The sequence below is a fragment of the Diachasma alloeum genome, unplaced genomic scaffold (assembly GCF_001412515.2).
Source record: "Diachasma alloeum isolate Michigan unplaced genomic scaffold, Dall2.0 Dall_scaffold_00550, whole genome shotgun sequence".
Classification (NCBI taxonomy): domain Eukaryota; kingdom Metazoa; phylum Arthropoda; class Insecta; order Hymenoptera; family Braconidae; genus Diachasma; species Diachasma alloeum.
In genome coordinates, this window is record NW_021680682.1 from 89,857 (window position 1) to 105,577 (window position 15,721).

At 41.4% G+C, this 15,721-nt stretch overlaps 2 protein-coding genes across 5 annotated transcripts in view; one reads left to right on the forward strand and one right to left on the reverse strand.

Moving 5' to 3' along the window:
- The window catches only part of LOC107043170 (protein FAM161A), a 78,895-nt gene extending 70,754 nt beyond the window's left edge, over positions 1-8,141 (forward strand). For 3 of the 4 annotated variants that reach the window (XM_015264519.1, XM_015264518.1, XM_015264521.1), the window contains 3 exons: positions 5,445-5,567; positions 7,410-7,554; positions 7,702-8,141. In XM_015264519.1, coding sequence (XP_015120005.1) covers positions 5,445-5,567; positions 7,410-7,554; positions 7,702-7,998 — 565 coding nt within the window. In that variant the 3' untranslated portion in view covers positions 7,999-8,141. The remainder of the gene's footprint in view (positions 1-5,444; positions 5,568-7,409; positions 7,555-7,701) is intronic. The other variant, XM_015264520.1, reaches the window with a different exon arrangement.
- Positions 8,142-10,975: 2,834 nt separating this feature from the next.
- The window catches only part of LOC107043161 (transmembrane protease serine 9), an 80,124-nt gene continuing 75,378 nt past the window's right edge, over positions 10,976-15,721 (reverse strand). Inside the window, exon 8 of the mRNA XM_029126469.1 lies at positions 10,976-11,937. Within this exon, the coding sequence (XP_028982302.1) occupies positions 11,321-11,937 (617 nt within the window). The 3' untranslated portion in view covers positions 10,976-11,320. The remainder of the gene's footprint in view (positions 11,938-15,721) is intronic.

The window sequence follows — 15,721 nt, forward strand, 5'->3', positions numbered from 1 at the left end:
GTCGAGAATATCGGCGGATATTATGGGTCCCTTTATGCGTAGTAAAGCAGGACACCAGTATATCCTAGTAATCCAAGACTTCTTTACGAAGTGGATAGAAGTGCGACCGTTGCGCAAAGCAACCGGTACGACGATACGGAAAGCATTGGAGGAAACCATTATTTATCGATGGGAGGCTCCACGAGAATTGCTGACCGATAATGGGACCGCGTTCGTAAATAAGGACTTGAGAGAGTTGGCTGCTTCAACTAATATGAAGCACCGAACAACGCCGCCGTATCACCCGCAAGCAAACCCCACTGAAAGAGTGAACCGTTCGTTAAAAGCCATGATACGAGCGTACGTGGATCAGGATCACCGTGATTGGGACTGTCATCTGGATGCATTTCGTTTTGCATACAATACAGCCCATCACAGTTCCCTGAAGCCAACCCCGGCTTTCGTAAATCTCGGGCGAGAGCCAGAGCCAGCGAATTCGTCGCGACGAAAGCTGGAGGGAGATGTTGAAGTTGAAGAAACTCCAACAGAGGCCTGGGTCGAGCGCATGTAGCGCCATGACACCCTCAGATTGGCCTTTAGGCATGCATTAGCCAAAGCTAATGATCGACAGGCGCAAAGTTATAACTTGCGCCGAAGGAAAGGTGAATTCGAGGTCGGCGATCTGATCCTAGTTCGCGGCCACGAGCTGTCGAGTGCCGCAAAGCATCGTTCAGCGTCCCTGAACAAACCGTTCAATGGACCTTTCGTGGTGACCAAGAAACACTCCAGAAACTTTTACCAAGTTTCTGATATGACGGGTCGTAATACCAAAGACTGCGCTATAGTGGACATGAAGCCCTATTGGGAAGCTTTGGAAGACCCCCCGACTGAAGAGTCGGAAGGTGAAGTATAGTTACTCCTGGAGGATTTTTGGCTTGAAAAAATTAGGTTTCGGGTCGAAACCTCTTTTAAGGAGGGAGGTATGTAACGAGATTTTCTCGTTACGGGTTGAAATCCCCGTAAAAAGATATGTGAACTCTTAAAATTATTGAAGAGAGACATTAAGCGACATCTAAAGGCGGCTGAAAGAGGCGCGACTGGATGAGAAGAGCCACAGACCGATGACAGGCTGAAGGCATATCGGTTTTGGGTGGAACCGTGACCCCTGGAAGTCTAGAAGACGTTACTAGACTATCGCTATTTTAGAATTCGCCCAGCATGTGCTAGGGGAAAAGGGGCCGACGTACAGGCTGTTCAACTGGGCGATTCTATAGGCTATGTCGGAGTAGACTAGGGACCAATGGCCAGGTGAAAGGACTGGTACCTCCGTGATCCCGTCGGGTTGATTGGTGGGGATAGGGTAACGGAATGACCTATCGTCGTCGAGATATCCAGACTAGGAGGCAAGGCCCTAGTAAGATTCCGATTTAGTCGAACGCGAGCGCTTGAACCGAGAGGTTGAAATAATCTCTCGGTCTGCTGGACGGTGGAAGGGCTGAAGAAGCCAGGATAAGGAGTTTCGGACTCCACGTCGCCTCGGTGAATAACCGTTGGCGGCGAGCGTAGGGGGATGCTCCTGCATCCCCCACTAGTAAAAAGGAGTTATTTCGGCACACGAAGTGACGACTTTGTTGTTTCCGGCGTCACCCGGCTCANCGGCGAAACAAATGTCGTGCGCATGGGCCCGTGGGTCTGGAGTAGAGATCGTCCTCCTGTCGACCCGACCATGTGCCAACATTCGAGTACCCGGAGACGGTGACGAGCGTTGACCGAAGCGGTAACTGGTGGCCGAGAGTGTGGGTGGTCGTGAAGTGGGTCACAGTGTTCCACTTTGGTCGGATCAGCCTCTCGGCGTCCCAGGCTCAGAGGAGTCCCGGCTGATTCGCATTTAGCTCTGAAAACTCCCCCGAGTCGAAATACTCGGGAGGAGAATTAACACTGGCAGAGTCGAAAGACTCTCCAGAAGGTCATGAATTTAATTCGTCATGAGAAGTTCGCCGCATAATACACGGTATAATACACGGCTTGCAAAGGCTCGTGAGGATGTGGTGGTAATACTCCTGGTGGACCTCGCCCACTCTACCGTATCACGCTGATGTTAGCAACCCACTGTCCAGCCAAAAAGTCCTCTGAGTGGACAAGTTTGCCTCAGAGGCCGGTTTTCGTCGAACCTCCCGTGAAGGTTCGGCTGGCGCCCGACTATTGAGCGATAGAGACGGCCTAAAAATTAGTTTGGATTTTTCCTGGGTGAACAACCCGGGAAAATATCCTTACAAATCAAAGTATAGGGAAATCTCAATATATACGTAAACACCCCACTTCTGCACCCATCACTTTTTTAAATAAATAAATAATTGCATATCATTATCAACAACGGTTTCCCATGAAGTGGGGTAGTAAACATCAAGGTACCGAAAATCTCAAGTTCGAGCGTGTTTGAAAAATGTCAAATGATACCATATGGTCACCGGAAGTTGATACGTCTGGGGTCATCTGAAGTGTTAGGGGAGGTTCTGCTGGACCATGAATAGATCTGTTCAATCGCTACTCAATTAACCCGTGACTCAAAAGCGCTAATTAAACCATGAACCGCGGATTAATCAAGTCTTTCTCCCACCTACCTCCTCGTGGGGGTGGGAGGATTGACTAAGTCTTCGCCAGAGTGCCTTGGAACCCAAAACCGCGAATTACTTCACCCACCCTCTTGAGAGAGTGCATCAATTAAGTCGTGGATACGTCCCCAAAACCGCGAATTAATTGATTAACCCGCTAATCAAACTGAAACACTTGAATAAATAAACCCTTTCACCCTCCCCTTCGCGGGGGTGGATTGAGCAGGTCATCGATAGAGTCTCATTTGACCGAAAAAACCACCAATTAAATTGATTAACCCGCGAATTAAACGGCGACCCGCGGATCGGTCCGCGAATTACACGGTGACCCGCGAATTAATCAACCCTTTCACCTACACCCTTACGGGCGTGGATTGACTCAGTCGTCGATAGAGCCCCATTTGAGCAAAAAACCCGCGAATTAAATCAATCAAGCAGCGAATTAAATTAGTGAACCCGTGAATTAAATTGATTAACTCGCGAATTAAAATGATCAACCCGCAAATTAAACCGCGTCCCGCGATTTATCAACCCTTCTACCCATCCGACGCCCCTCGCGGGGGCCCTTTGGCCAGGTGTCCGTCAGACCATTGGCTCAGAACCCGCATTTCACATCTACTAATATTTTTTGTCATAACGGCTGTAAGCAGCGATTCACAGACGTGTAGCGTCATACGACCTAAGAAAATTTTTCTAGCTCATATAATTGCAACTTTTTCAACGAAATATACTATTTTCACATACCTGCACGGAAAGTTCGTACTTTGCTCCCTGATGAGCGGGAGGAAAGTGAGCTTTCCTCCCGCTCATCAGACAGCAAAATACAAACTATTCTTTGCAGGCGTGTTAAAAAATAGCATGTGCACCTCGGGCGGGAAAATATGACTTTCCGCCCTTGATGCACAATATACTAAATTATCGCCTGATGACGTAATGTACTATTTTGTCACTGAAAGAGATCCAACAACGAACGCATCGCAGGCTCAACGCGATGCTTGCAATTATTTACATCAATTATTCAACCGGTTTTCGATTATTTTGAATTGCAAACATTGCATCAATCCTCCGTTGCATTCATTGTGGAATCTCCTTAGGCAGAGTCTGCAATCGACGTACGTCCTCCGTTTGCGTCGCATTGCAATAAATATAGATATATTATTTACCTTAGCAATGTGACGTCAATGAATGACGCCCATTTATTGTAGACTTTCCTTCAAAGGTGCTGCTACAATTAATGCAACGCAAGACATGCAACGTTTGCAATTGTCAAAAATGATCGAAAAACAGTTGAATGATTGTTTCACGCATTGCGTAAATTTCACAGTGTGTCCGTTGTGGCATCGCCGTTAGTCCGTAAAACGGTGCTCTGCGTACGCTGCGCGTACTAAAAAGCTTTCACGAACGTCATGACAAAAAATATCCCTTGTCACTATGTCGAAATAGTAGATTGTGCACCGAGGGGGGAAAACAGGACATTCCAACCTGCGTATCGTTTGCCACGCGCGGATTTTGATATCTTCTTTTCCTTTTTAGGTGCACATACTATTTTTCGTCATAATTGCACGGTAAATAGTATATTGTGCACCAAGGGTGGAAAGTCATGTTTTCCCCGCCCGAGGTACACATGCTATTTTTCTGTAGTGATCTTCCCTTTTCCTCGTCTGGGGATTGGTATTGGCCCTTGCCCAAACTCGTAAAAGTGAAAATCATTACGGAAAAATATCATTCACGACTAGTGCCATGAGGTTTTTTACTTTCGTCGAGTTGACGTCCGAGCCGGAGGCGAGGACTGGTCAACCAGGCGAGTAAGAAAAGCCCATGGCACTAGTCCTGAAATATACTATTATAACATGTCTGCAAAGAAAAGTTTGTATTTTGCTTTCTGATAAACGCGAGGAAGGTGAATACTTTCCGCTTAAGGGTGGAAAGTTGTTGCCGAGAGAGGAAAGTACTGCTAATAGTTCCGCCTAAGGGAGGAAAGTACTGCTAGTAGTTCCGCCCAGGGGCGGAAACTAGTCAGTACTTTCCGCCCGAGGGAACAACTTTCCACCCTAGAACGGAAAGTACTCACTGTCCTCCCGCTTATCAGGGAGCAAAGTACGAACTTTCCATGCAAGTGTTTGAAAAATTCGGTTATTATTCATAAATGCAGGGAGAAACGTGGGTTATGTCATTCGAGGATCGTCAAAAACAACAGAAATCCGTGGAATGAAATAAGCTACTTTCGTCCCGTCATTTGGGTAGGCGTAATACCTTTCAGCACTACCCGGAACTCTATAGTACGTGTTATATGTGCATATGTGGAAAAGTATTACGACTTAACACACTTGTAAGTTGTAACAGAGAACGGCACGTAAAACCTCGATGTTGGGGGCCTTTAAACAGCGAGTAGAATAACTTGTAACACCATATTCTTTGTAGGACACTTCGAAGGCTACAAAAAAGATTTCTCAAATTTTTTAATTATTAAACCTTATCATTTCAGAGATATAAGTGAATAATTGATACATAACTCTGCAAGTGAGTTTTAGCTCTGAAAACATCTCATCGATTTAATTTTGTAGGGAATTTTAAAAACTATTAGAAACTTATTTGCATGTTTGTCTAACAATTCGGTCGTATTTAGAATGTTAGCTGACAATTGTCAAAATTTCATGCAAATCATTCTGAAAATGTTTTGGAATGTAGTAAGCTCAGAGGAACATATTAAAGTACCTTTTTCATAAAAAATTTCAAAGACTTTGAAGATAAGAGCTTGATAAAGTCTACAACAGCCACTCGTTCCTACGATAGTTTTAAATAATGTACATAAATTAAGAAATTAAAAAAGCCGTTATCTGCTAAATTTTTAAGGGAAAAGTTAGAGAGAGAAATTCAGGAGAAATTGGAGGAACAAGCGAGGGCACATGCAATCAGGGTGAGGGAGTCTATGACAGCCCGGAAACCAGCATGGAGAGCTCTCAGACATGCAACCAGGTATATTGATTATTTCATTTGATACTGGATAATTGTCCTTTGATTCACCAGTTAAAAACCAAAACCCATTGTTTATAGGGAATTTTATGAACTCCAACAGAGATCTTTTGTCATTTATCTCACTCAACTCATTAGTTTTCGAAATGTCTACCGGAAATTTTCATCAGAAATATTAGGTGTATGACTTAATTCTCTGCCTTTTTTCGACAATTTTGACATTTATTTATACAAAAATGAATACAAATCTAATCTTGAAAATGATCGCCGTCACTTTGCACACATTTCTCCCATCTATCGGCCAATTGTCGGATTCCGGCTCGGAAAAAAGATGGGGGTTTTGACTGGATGAAGTCATGAATGCTCTGCCGGACTTTTTCGGGAGATTGGAACTGGGTATCCACCAGGTGATTTTATAGCGCCCGAATGAGGTAATAGTCAGAAAGCGCAAGGTCTGGAGAATACGCTGCATGTGGAAGAATTTCCCAGCCCAACGTGAAGATAACTTTCAGGGTTTCTTTTGCTGTGTGTGGCCGCGCGTTGTCCTGCAGCAAAATTACTTGCCTCGTACCACTACCAGTAAAAGATCTCTTTTCCTTAATCGCATCACTAAATTTCACCAGTTGGTCTTGATAACGCTTAGCAGTGACGGTTTCCCTCTGTTCAAGTATCTCATAATAGATTACACCTTTGGAATCCCACCAAATATACAACAATAATTTTTTCCAGTGAATGTTCAGTTTTACAGTACTCGTTGACGGCTCCCCCGGATAAAACCACGACTTTCGCCTCTTAGGATTGTCGTAAAATATCTACTTTTCATCCCCAGTCACAATTTCATATAAAAAGTCTTTTTGTTTGAATCTGGTCAGTAGGCACATGGCAATTTCACAGCGTCGACTTTTGTTTTCTGAGCTAAAATGATGGGGCATCCAATGACCTTCCTTCTTTATTCTCCCAATTCTTTTTAAACGCCTCGAAATAGTTGATTGAATCACTCCGAANCCTCTTAGGATTGTCGTAAAATATCTACTTTTCATCCCCAGTCACAATTTCATATAAAAAGTCTTTTTGTTTGAATCTGGTCAGTAGGCACATGGCAATTTCACAGCGTCGACTTTTGTTTTCTGAGCTAAAATGATGGGGCATCCAATGACCTTCCTTCTTTATTCTCCCAATTCTTTTTAAACGCCTCGAAATAGTTGATTGAATCACTCCGAAAGTATCAGCAAGCTCCTGTTGTGTTTGACAGGGATTTTCATTGAGTAGGTTGTCCAACTCCTCGTCCTCAAATTTTCTTGGTTGTCCAGGACGTTCTTCATCCTGGAGATCAAAATTTCCATCCTGAAATTTTTTAAACCACTTTTTACATGTGCTATAATATACAGTGCTCTCTCCCAAGGCCAAACAAATCATTTCTTGTGCTTCTGCAGCAGTTTTTCCAAGTTGGGAGGTGAAAAGAAAGGAGTGCCTCAAGTGCTGCTTGTCAAACGACATTTTTATTTACTCTGTTCTTTGAGGTTGTGTTAATCGAACCACAATCGGACTTGAGTGGTTTGATAGCTCACAGATGGCGCTTCAAAACGCCTTTTATTGCGGGAGCATTTTTTAATTCAAATAGGTGCTCTAATCAACTTAATCTAGGGGCCGAGAATTAAGTCATACACCTAATAGTATATTGTACTTCAAGAGCGGAAAGTCAAGACTTTCCATCCGAGGTACACATGCGATTTTTTAACACGCCTGCAAAGGAAAGTTCGTATTTTGCTCTTTGATGAGTGGGAGGAAAGTATGAACTTTTCGTGCAAGGGTGTGAACAAATTTTTACATTTCATTCTCTTATAGGAAAGAACATACAAGGGATTTGGACTTCAGAGCTTCATTACGAAGGGATGAATCTCGAGAACAGGCTGAACGTCATCGTCTAGAAATGGAGTTAATGCTGAATCGTGTGAGACAGATTCCTACGCTCTTTGAACGTTATTCTCAGGTTCATAGGTTTTTTTTCCATGCATTAGTATTTTACAAACTCATTTTGAAGTCATATGTGTGAGGTCTGCGAACACACCCACAAAAAAAATAGCGCATTACTCCATTGACTCTTGAGTTAATCAATAACGAGAACATTTTATTCCAGAGTTTCCACGCAATGAGACAATTGCAGTCATCTCGTTCGTACAACTTGGAGCGTCGAAAGAAGAAACGAAAATCGAAATCCAATATTTCGAGTAATGCCAGCAGTGCCGCTGATTCAAGATCGGATTCTGGCACATTAACGAATACATCAAAATCTTCTGATTCGATCAAATCTCATCGTTCTCACATAATTTGTAATTCCCCCATGAGCAAAAAGAAGACAGAACGAGGCCCTCTAAGGGTTTCTATAAACGAAACTGCTGAGCTTATTGGGGACGATGAATTGAGTATTTCATAGTTTCGCAAATCAATAACTGAAATCGTAAAAGAACACATTGATTATTCGGATTCATACTTCGTTAACATCTCGCTTCACCAATTCATTATCAAAATTTCTTATTGTTTCTCCACATTCCTGTTAATGAACTTAGGTCAAATTAATATTGTTCTTCATTGTTCTTCATTGGGTGATTGTAATTGTCAGTCGAACATTTACACTCATCTAGATATATCTACCCTGAACAATTTACTCGACGAAGAATCCAATTATTTCCAAACTCACACATATCGTTTCCTGCAGAAAGGAGCCAGATTCCTATAGCATCATCAAGACTTCAGTTTTTCCCCACAGTCTAGACTGTGACGCAGAAGTAATATAATAATAAATAGTTTAACATTTAGTAATTTTATTTTTATAATAGGGGGCTACGCCCCCTGCTCGCTCCGCTTGCCAACCCCCATATGAACCCCATATGACCTTCTTGATCCTTATTCTGACCCATAACCCCCATAACCCATAACCCTTATTTGGACTCTTACTCTGACCTTGCGACCCTTATGCTAACACTCACAACCCTTATTTTGACCCTTAATTTTGGAGCCTCAATTTCGAGTAGCAAATTTTCATCACCAGAAATCAATTGGAATTTTTATAACATAGAGAGATTTGATTAAAGCTGCGCTCGAAAACCCAAGCGTTTCTCTCTCGCGCAGAGACTCATTAATATGATACTCCTGCGGTGACAGAATCGATGGCGAATACGCCACCATTATTATTAGAATGAGAAATTTTGCGGTTTTTAAATGATTCTCAACAAAAACCTCCTCGAGGAGACTCCACGAGACTTCCCAGAAACTTATTGACTAGACACACAGCATGTTAGCGAGTAGGAAAATAACTGCCGCTCACAACAGAATACAAATCGAGGGTCGTCCGGTGGGGGGCTGTCCACAAGGTGGTATCTTATCTCCGCTCAACTGGTGCCTGTCAATGGAAGATCAACTTGAAAAATTGAGGGAAGAGGGTTTCCTGGTGTACGGCTACGCGGACGACGTGGCCATCGTAACCAGGGGAAGATTCCTCAATGTCCTGTAATGATTTTTCTTTGGTCTCAACAAATACGCAATAAAACCCTAACCCAGAATTCTCGATTATCCAAACACGACGAAATCATTACCTTCGTTCTCGCAATCCAACAAATCTGAAACGCTAAAAATCATAATGACAAAACTAAACTCCGAGAACAATCAGCAGCTTATTCAATCCTTGCTTCGAATATTTAGAGCGCCAGCCGATTGTTAGCAACGCGGAATCGACGAACCTCAAACGGAACCGTATTTTCTTAAAACTAAATACTGATTGTCCCCAAAAATCTAATAACGACAAAAAATATAACAAAAACCATACGCAGAAATGTGGATTATGAGGGTACGGGAATTATTCGGTTGCTCAGTGTGCGGGTCGTGGAGAGAAAAGTGGATTCGTGGACGAGAACATCAATTAACAAAGCCAATCATCGTTCGAGAAACCAACAAACCAATGTCTCAAACTCTAAACAGGATAGGTATAAGTCGATATTCATAATAAAACATAATTGTACTGACGTGTTCCGCTATTGCCAAAAATTAATACAAAATCGTAAATTCTTGCAAATGCAAAATTACATCAAGGTGACTCAAAATAATTTTAATTACTCTAAAATGATCAACTCAAATCCAACAGACTCGAAAATATGTGAATTGCAATTTTAATTATGAAAAAGAAAGCGATCCTCAGCCAAAGCTGATAGGAAAAAGCAAAAGTATTACCCACGAGGTGAACACGAATCCGAGAGGGAGAGGACGCGCGAGGTAGCATACGTGCGAGAGAAGACGGTTTAGGTAGCTACGCGAAATCGAGAGAGAGCTAGGGAAAATATACATATTTTTCCATCTTCAAATGATTGCGATTCGGATTCTAGATTTTCGAGAGCATTCATAATCTTTTCGCGATAATTAGCCATTTGTAATATAATAAATCATGGATATTATGCATCGGAAAAGTATCAAAAGGGAGGTAGAGAGCATGAATCACCCACGAGGCGGTATTACCGGAAGGGAGCATTTCGTAACCGGAAATGGAAGTTTTCTCCATCGGAATAGGTAACTTCTGGTAGCAAATAATCAATTGACGCATAGAGATCTAGGTTATTTACCGATAGAGAGCTGAATACATTTTATTATTGTGGATTCCAACCATTGAAATTTTAAGGTAACAGAAAGATAGCGTCCCCATGCCCAAACCGGAACTCCACAAAGCTCGAACCATAAAATTAGGGTCAATGAAATGTGAATTATGTGATTTAAATTTGAATTTTTAATCAAATACTGATTTTAATCATTTTAACTGAACTAAATCATAATCACTCAATCTCAAAACTAAACGGAGATGGTTGAGTGGATCTTCGCTCCATCTACGACCGGAATCAGGCAGCTTGTCTACAGAGTGCACTCTCCGGAGAGCAACTACGACTTTACCAACGAAAACGCAAAACTAAAACTAAAAACCCAATGGCGATCCGTATTGATGACTGGGTGATTGTATCCATGACCTTCCAACTGAAAGCCCTAACGCTCTCGCGCAAGGGAGCGCAAGCATTTCAATCCAAAAAAGGTGACTGGGTAGCACATTATTTTGGCCAAATATTCCGCGGTGATATCCCGATCCTTAACCGAATTTTGCGAAGAAGGATGTCAACATAAAAAATATTAACTCAAACAAAAATTGAACTCGATTGAACTATCTAAAAAATAGGTGGTTTAACTGATGAATTTAATTAGAAATATCAGTTAAAAATTGTAGGGAACCGGTTCACACGATGGGTAACAAATATGAGTACTTTGCCGAACTTAAGGCAGCTCTAATTTTTCGTCTAAAAATGTGTCGCATCTCCCCCTCTCTCTCCCTCCCTCTCTCCCCCTCTCTCTCTGTCCCTACCCCTCTCAAATATATTAGATTCGTGCTTACTCCTTTTGTACATAGTTGATAAAAGGCGTTGCAACATATCTGGCAATATAAAACCACATAATATACACATAGTATTATTTACGTAATTTTTCATTGCTTTCGATAAATTAAAAAAATTACCTAATAACAACACAAAAAAGCAAAAAGAAACCAAATTTTTGGCAACCTTACGTAGGAGGAATGTTAAAACGAGAGGTTCACCTTTGTGACAGAAGGGGAGTCCAAAAAGCACATGATGCAATTTATACGCCCCCTATATAAAGATTTAAATTCTAACTTCTCTTGCCTAAATGTTCATAATCAGCGATCATCTGTTAACAATAAATAAGCGTATTCATTCCTTCAAATGGTCAAGAATCCAGTCTGTGTAATACGCAACTCTGGTGTAGACTGAAGGATATCCTGGCGTCTTGCAGTCTCTAGTTCCAAAACTCACGATTCCGTACTGCACGAACTTCACACTAATCTTATTATAGATCGCAGGAGCTTGGAGAGGACCTCCACTATCTCCAAAGCAGGAAAATTGATGGCCTTGAGCGCACAGCTGCTTGTGCCAGATCTTCGTGTTCTTCTTGTACGCCTTCGCGCATTGCTCATTAGACACTAAGGTGAGTTTCCCCTGGAGAAGGTCTGGACTGCCGGAGCCAGTTTCTGTTTCACCCCACCCTGTCACGATGAATTTCGTTTGATGATGTGTGGCTGCATCACCAATGGGCAGACAAATTGGTCTTGCATTTATTGGACCAAAATCTATGGGTGAATCTACTCTTATCAGTCCTATGTCGTTCTGTGACACCGATTTAGTATATGCTGAGTGGAAGTGGATCTCCTCAATCCCGAATTCTTGGTAATACTCGGCACAGTCGGTTTGTACACCATCCGGACCTTTGTTACAGTCTCTCTCTGTTCGTTGATCGTATTCTCCAACACGTACACCTATGAGAGTTACAGCTATTGGGGAAAATAAAAAGTAAAATGAGAAATTGTAAACAAGATGAATGAAATTGTTTAAGTAATTCGTAATTGTGAATTTATTTCGATACCATGTAATTCTAGAAAAGAATGTGAGAAGTTTTTGATAGAACATTTTCTCAGCTTCAAATCAGCTCTGTTTAAAATACAGCAAATAAGTTATTATCTAAAGTTACCGGGCTCAACCGAAAATCTCGACCGACTTTGGGACCCTTCGGGTTGACGGGCAAATCACATAGCAAATCGCCAAAGATGAAATTTCAGTAGTATCAATCGACTCCTCAAACAGTATACATCGGTTAGTCAGAGAGTCACCTATAGAGTACAATATCAAAGTAACCGTGTATTGTACGATCAAACGAACTTACCTGTAAGTGAAGTTCGATCGTGATTATAGTATAAAGAGCCTCATCGAGAGATTTTAATAACTTGTAGTAGCCCGCCTGCGGCTAGATGGAGCCACATGCCTTCAGAGACCATTCAAAAAGTTGGCTGTGGCACTTCGGCGGTGAGGGCTCGCCATCTTATCATTAGTTTAAAGTTAAGCAATAGTATAGAAAAAATTGGACGGGTTTGGGAAAGCTAGTTGGGAGGGACTGAATCTCTCGACAAGGCTCTTTATATAATCACGATCGGACTTCACTTACAGGTAAGTTCGTTTGATCGTACAATTATATTCGAGCCTCGTCTTCGAGATTTTAATAACTTGTAGATGTTCAGAGATCATCCAATTTTTTCTTTTTGTTTTGTTTTTTTTTTTTTTTAATAAACCCCAAATTTAATATGAATATGAATATTGAAGAGTTTAAAGACGAATGTTAATGGACAAAAAGAATGGTTATTGACTAAACCATATTCAATAGAACTTTGACAAAAAAGTGTTGATCAACCGCGGATACGGCAATTATAGAAATGTACAAATCGTACTTCTAAACCTTTCGAGACTTACTCGTTTTCTCACAGCAGCTGAAGCTGCTGTATACTTAGTACTGTAAGTTGAGAATTAGCTGTATCGACTCCAAGATGGCTATAGGACAATATAATCCGTTAGGCCAGTGTTTATGGAGATTTGCAGCTATAAAACTCTCTGAATATAACGAACAGTATAGAGATGTTATATCTAAAATCTCAACATACTACAGAAAGCTACCTTGGCTGCGCAAAAATGATACCTTTCAAAACGGGAAAGAAGAAACAGGCTGTGGATCGCCTGGGCGAGAAGATTGTAACCTGTCCGGTATCGTGAAATCCAGATTTGAAGCACCTTTGACACTGTTCTCAAGTTTAATGGCAGAAAACGTTTGTCTTCTCTGCGAAATACTCAAGGCCAAAAGAAAGACAGATTTTCATTAAGATGAAGAATTGACAGATTTGCCTTGAGTGGGAAAGACCTGGGTGGTAGGTCAGAATACACTCAAGATACTAGATGTGATTGCATTGTGATTTACCAGGACGTAGTTTGAAAATTTGTTGAACAACCTTTGGAATGTTAAATTTTTTCCCACTGTTTCTTGATTTGGTGGAGTTTACTTTTTCATACGCTGTTCCTTATTTGAACTCTGCCATTAAAAATGTGCAGGATAATTAAACTAGATGTCAAACAGAAGTGAATTTTCTTCCATTTATAAAAATGCACCATTTTTCAAGAGTAGACTTTGTTAAGGACAAAGAGAAACATTAACATCAGTCTCGTCTCATGCACCTAGTACCAGGTGAAAGTAAAAGATCCTTCAAGGATTTGATATCGTAATTTGTTTCTGAGATGGGATAAATGAAAGCAAGGAAGCAGAGTTGAACTATCTAACAGGGGGAGACCATTATACCATCGGTCTCACGATTGGAATTCTACGAATTGTGACAAATTCACAATTCATTCCCAGGCTAGATGTAGGGGATACGTAGAGAAAATTTTGTCACCAATCGAGACTGAAAAGGTGTCAATCGCACTGCAAGGAGATTGCCGGGCTACACGCATTAGAGATTGCGTTGATATTTTGACAAGAGGTACAGAAAAGGTCCATTTTTGGATTGAAAAAATCCTTCTCACCTAAGTTTTGAAATACTTAGATTGCAATGTACAGGTCCAGTATTCACTTTGGAAGGAATATCAGATGCATTCAACCGAAGCCTTCGCAACACTGCCAAAACTCTCGAACTGATTCGTTTCGGTGAGAGAATTTTGTATCTTCCAACCCGTTAACGTAGGGATTGCCTGCGCTGTTATTAAATCAGAGCACACACTCACAGGATCATAGGTCGTGAAAAAACACCTAAGAGCTAGGTGAATGGTGAAAAACATTGAGGAATTTATATTGTTGGGACTTTCTCATACTGGCCAGATGTCTCGATTTGATCTTTTAACCCAGAGGTAGATTTCCAACCTATAAGAAAGATGCGCCTGAAAGGATATTTGTTCTAGACTGATCAGCTCAAATAAGAGCCGATAAGAAAGATCTGGCCGAGGAGAACAAGAGATTATTCAAAATTATCATAATTAATGATCATCTTGACTTTTTTTTAAATCTTTCAAGTCTTTCAGCGTAGCGTATACTCAATGCAAATATTGGACCCATACAATTTAAGGAGCTTATGAGGTGAAAACACACTCTAATGGAATACATTGTTCCAGATTGCAGATGGTGACATAGAGTATTTATTGTGAAAATCGCTATAACGCATATCTTTCATAAGGCGTTTCTAGGCAAAACTTGTAAGAGTCATTGATAAAATCAAGGTATTCACAAAGCTTTTTGCGTTTTAATACGGCTCAGACAAGAATAGAATAGAATAGAATAGAAAATGCGCGACTGGTCACTTAAAGCGCCCCGAGTCACCTAAATCATACGATCTTTTGTAACATCCGCCTTAGTTTCGGTTAGTCACACAGCCCCAGCCCTGTGTTTCTCACTAGGCTAATAAGGCTGGTGACAGCCGCTTGTTGTAAGTCCTCTGGTTCCAGGAAATCCTGGCCCCAGATTTTATAGCGACAGAGTGCTAATAGGGAGCGCCGTAAAGTTGGGCGGCCAGGGTCCTCGGATCGGACCCGCACTCAAGCCAAAATTACCTGCTTTTTACGTGCTTTTTTTCTGCACAAAAAAAAATTTTCTGCTACAATAGTTTTTCCGGAAAATCGATTTTCATGATTGGAGCATCAAGTCAGGCGGCCACATTACCTAGATCAGATCGATGACTGCACTAGAGTCAAGAGCTTTTTAAGAGCTAATTTTCTGCGAAGAAAAAAGGGGAAAAAATAATTTTGCCGGGAAAATCGAAATTTTCTGGTGGAGCCTGGAAGCGACTGTCCTCGGATCGGACCCGCAACAAGGCCAAAATTACCTGCTTTTTACGTGCTTTTTTTCTGCACAAAAAAAAAATTTCTGCTACAATAGTTTTTCCGGAAAATCGATTTTCATGATTGGAGCATCAAGTCAGGCGGCCACATTACCTAGATCAGATCGATGATTGCACTAAAGTCAAGAGCTTTTTAAGAGCTAATTTTCTGCGAAGAAAAAAAGCGGAAAAAATTATTTTTCTGGGAAAATCAAAAATTTTCTGGTGGAGCCTGGAAGCGACTGTCCTCGGATCAGAACCGCAACCAGGCCAAAATTACCTGCTTTTTACGTGCTTTTTTTTTACACAAAAAAAAATTTTCTGCTTCAATAGTTTTTCCGGAAAATCGATTTTCATGATTGGAGTATCAAGTTAGGTGGCCACATTACCTAGATCAGATCGATGACTGCACTAAAGTCAAGAGCTTTTTAAG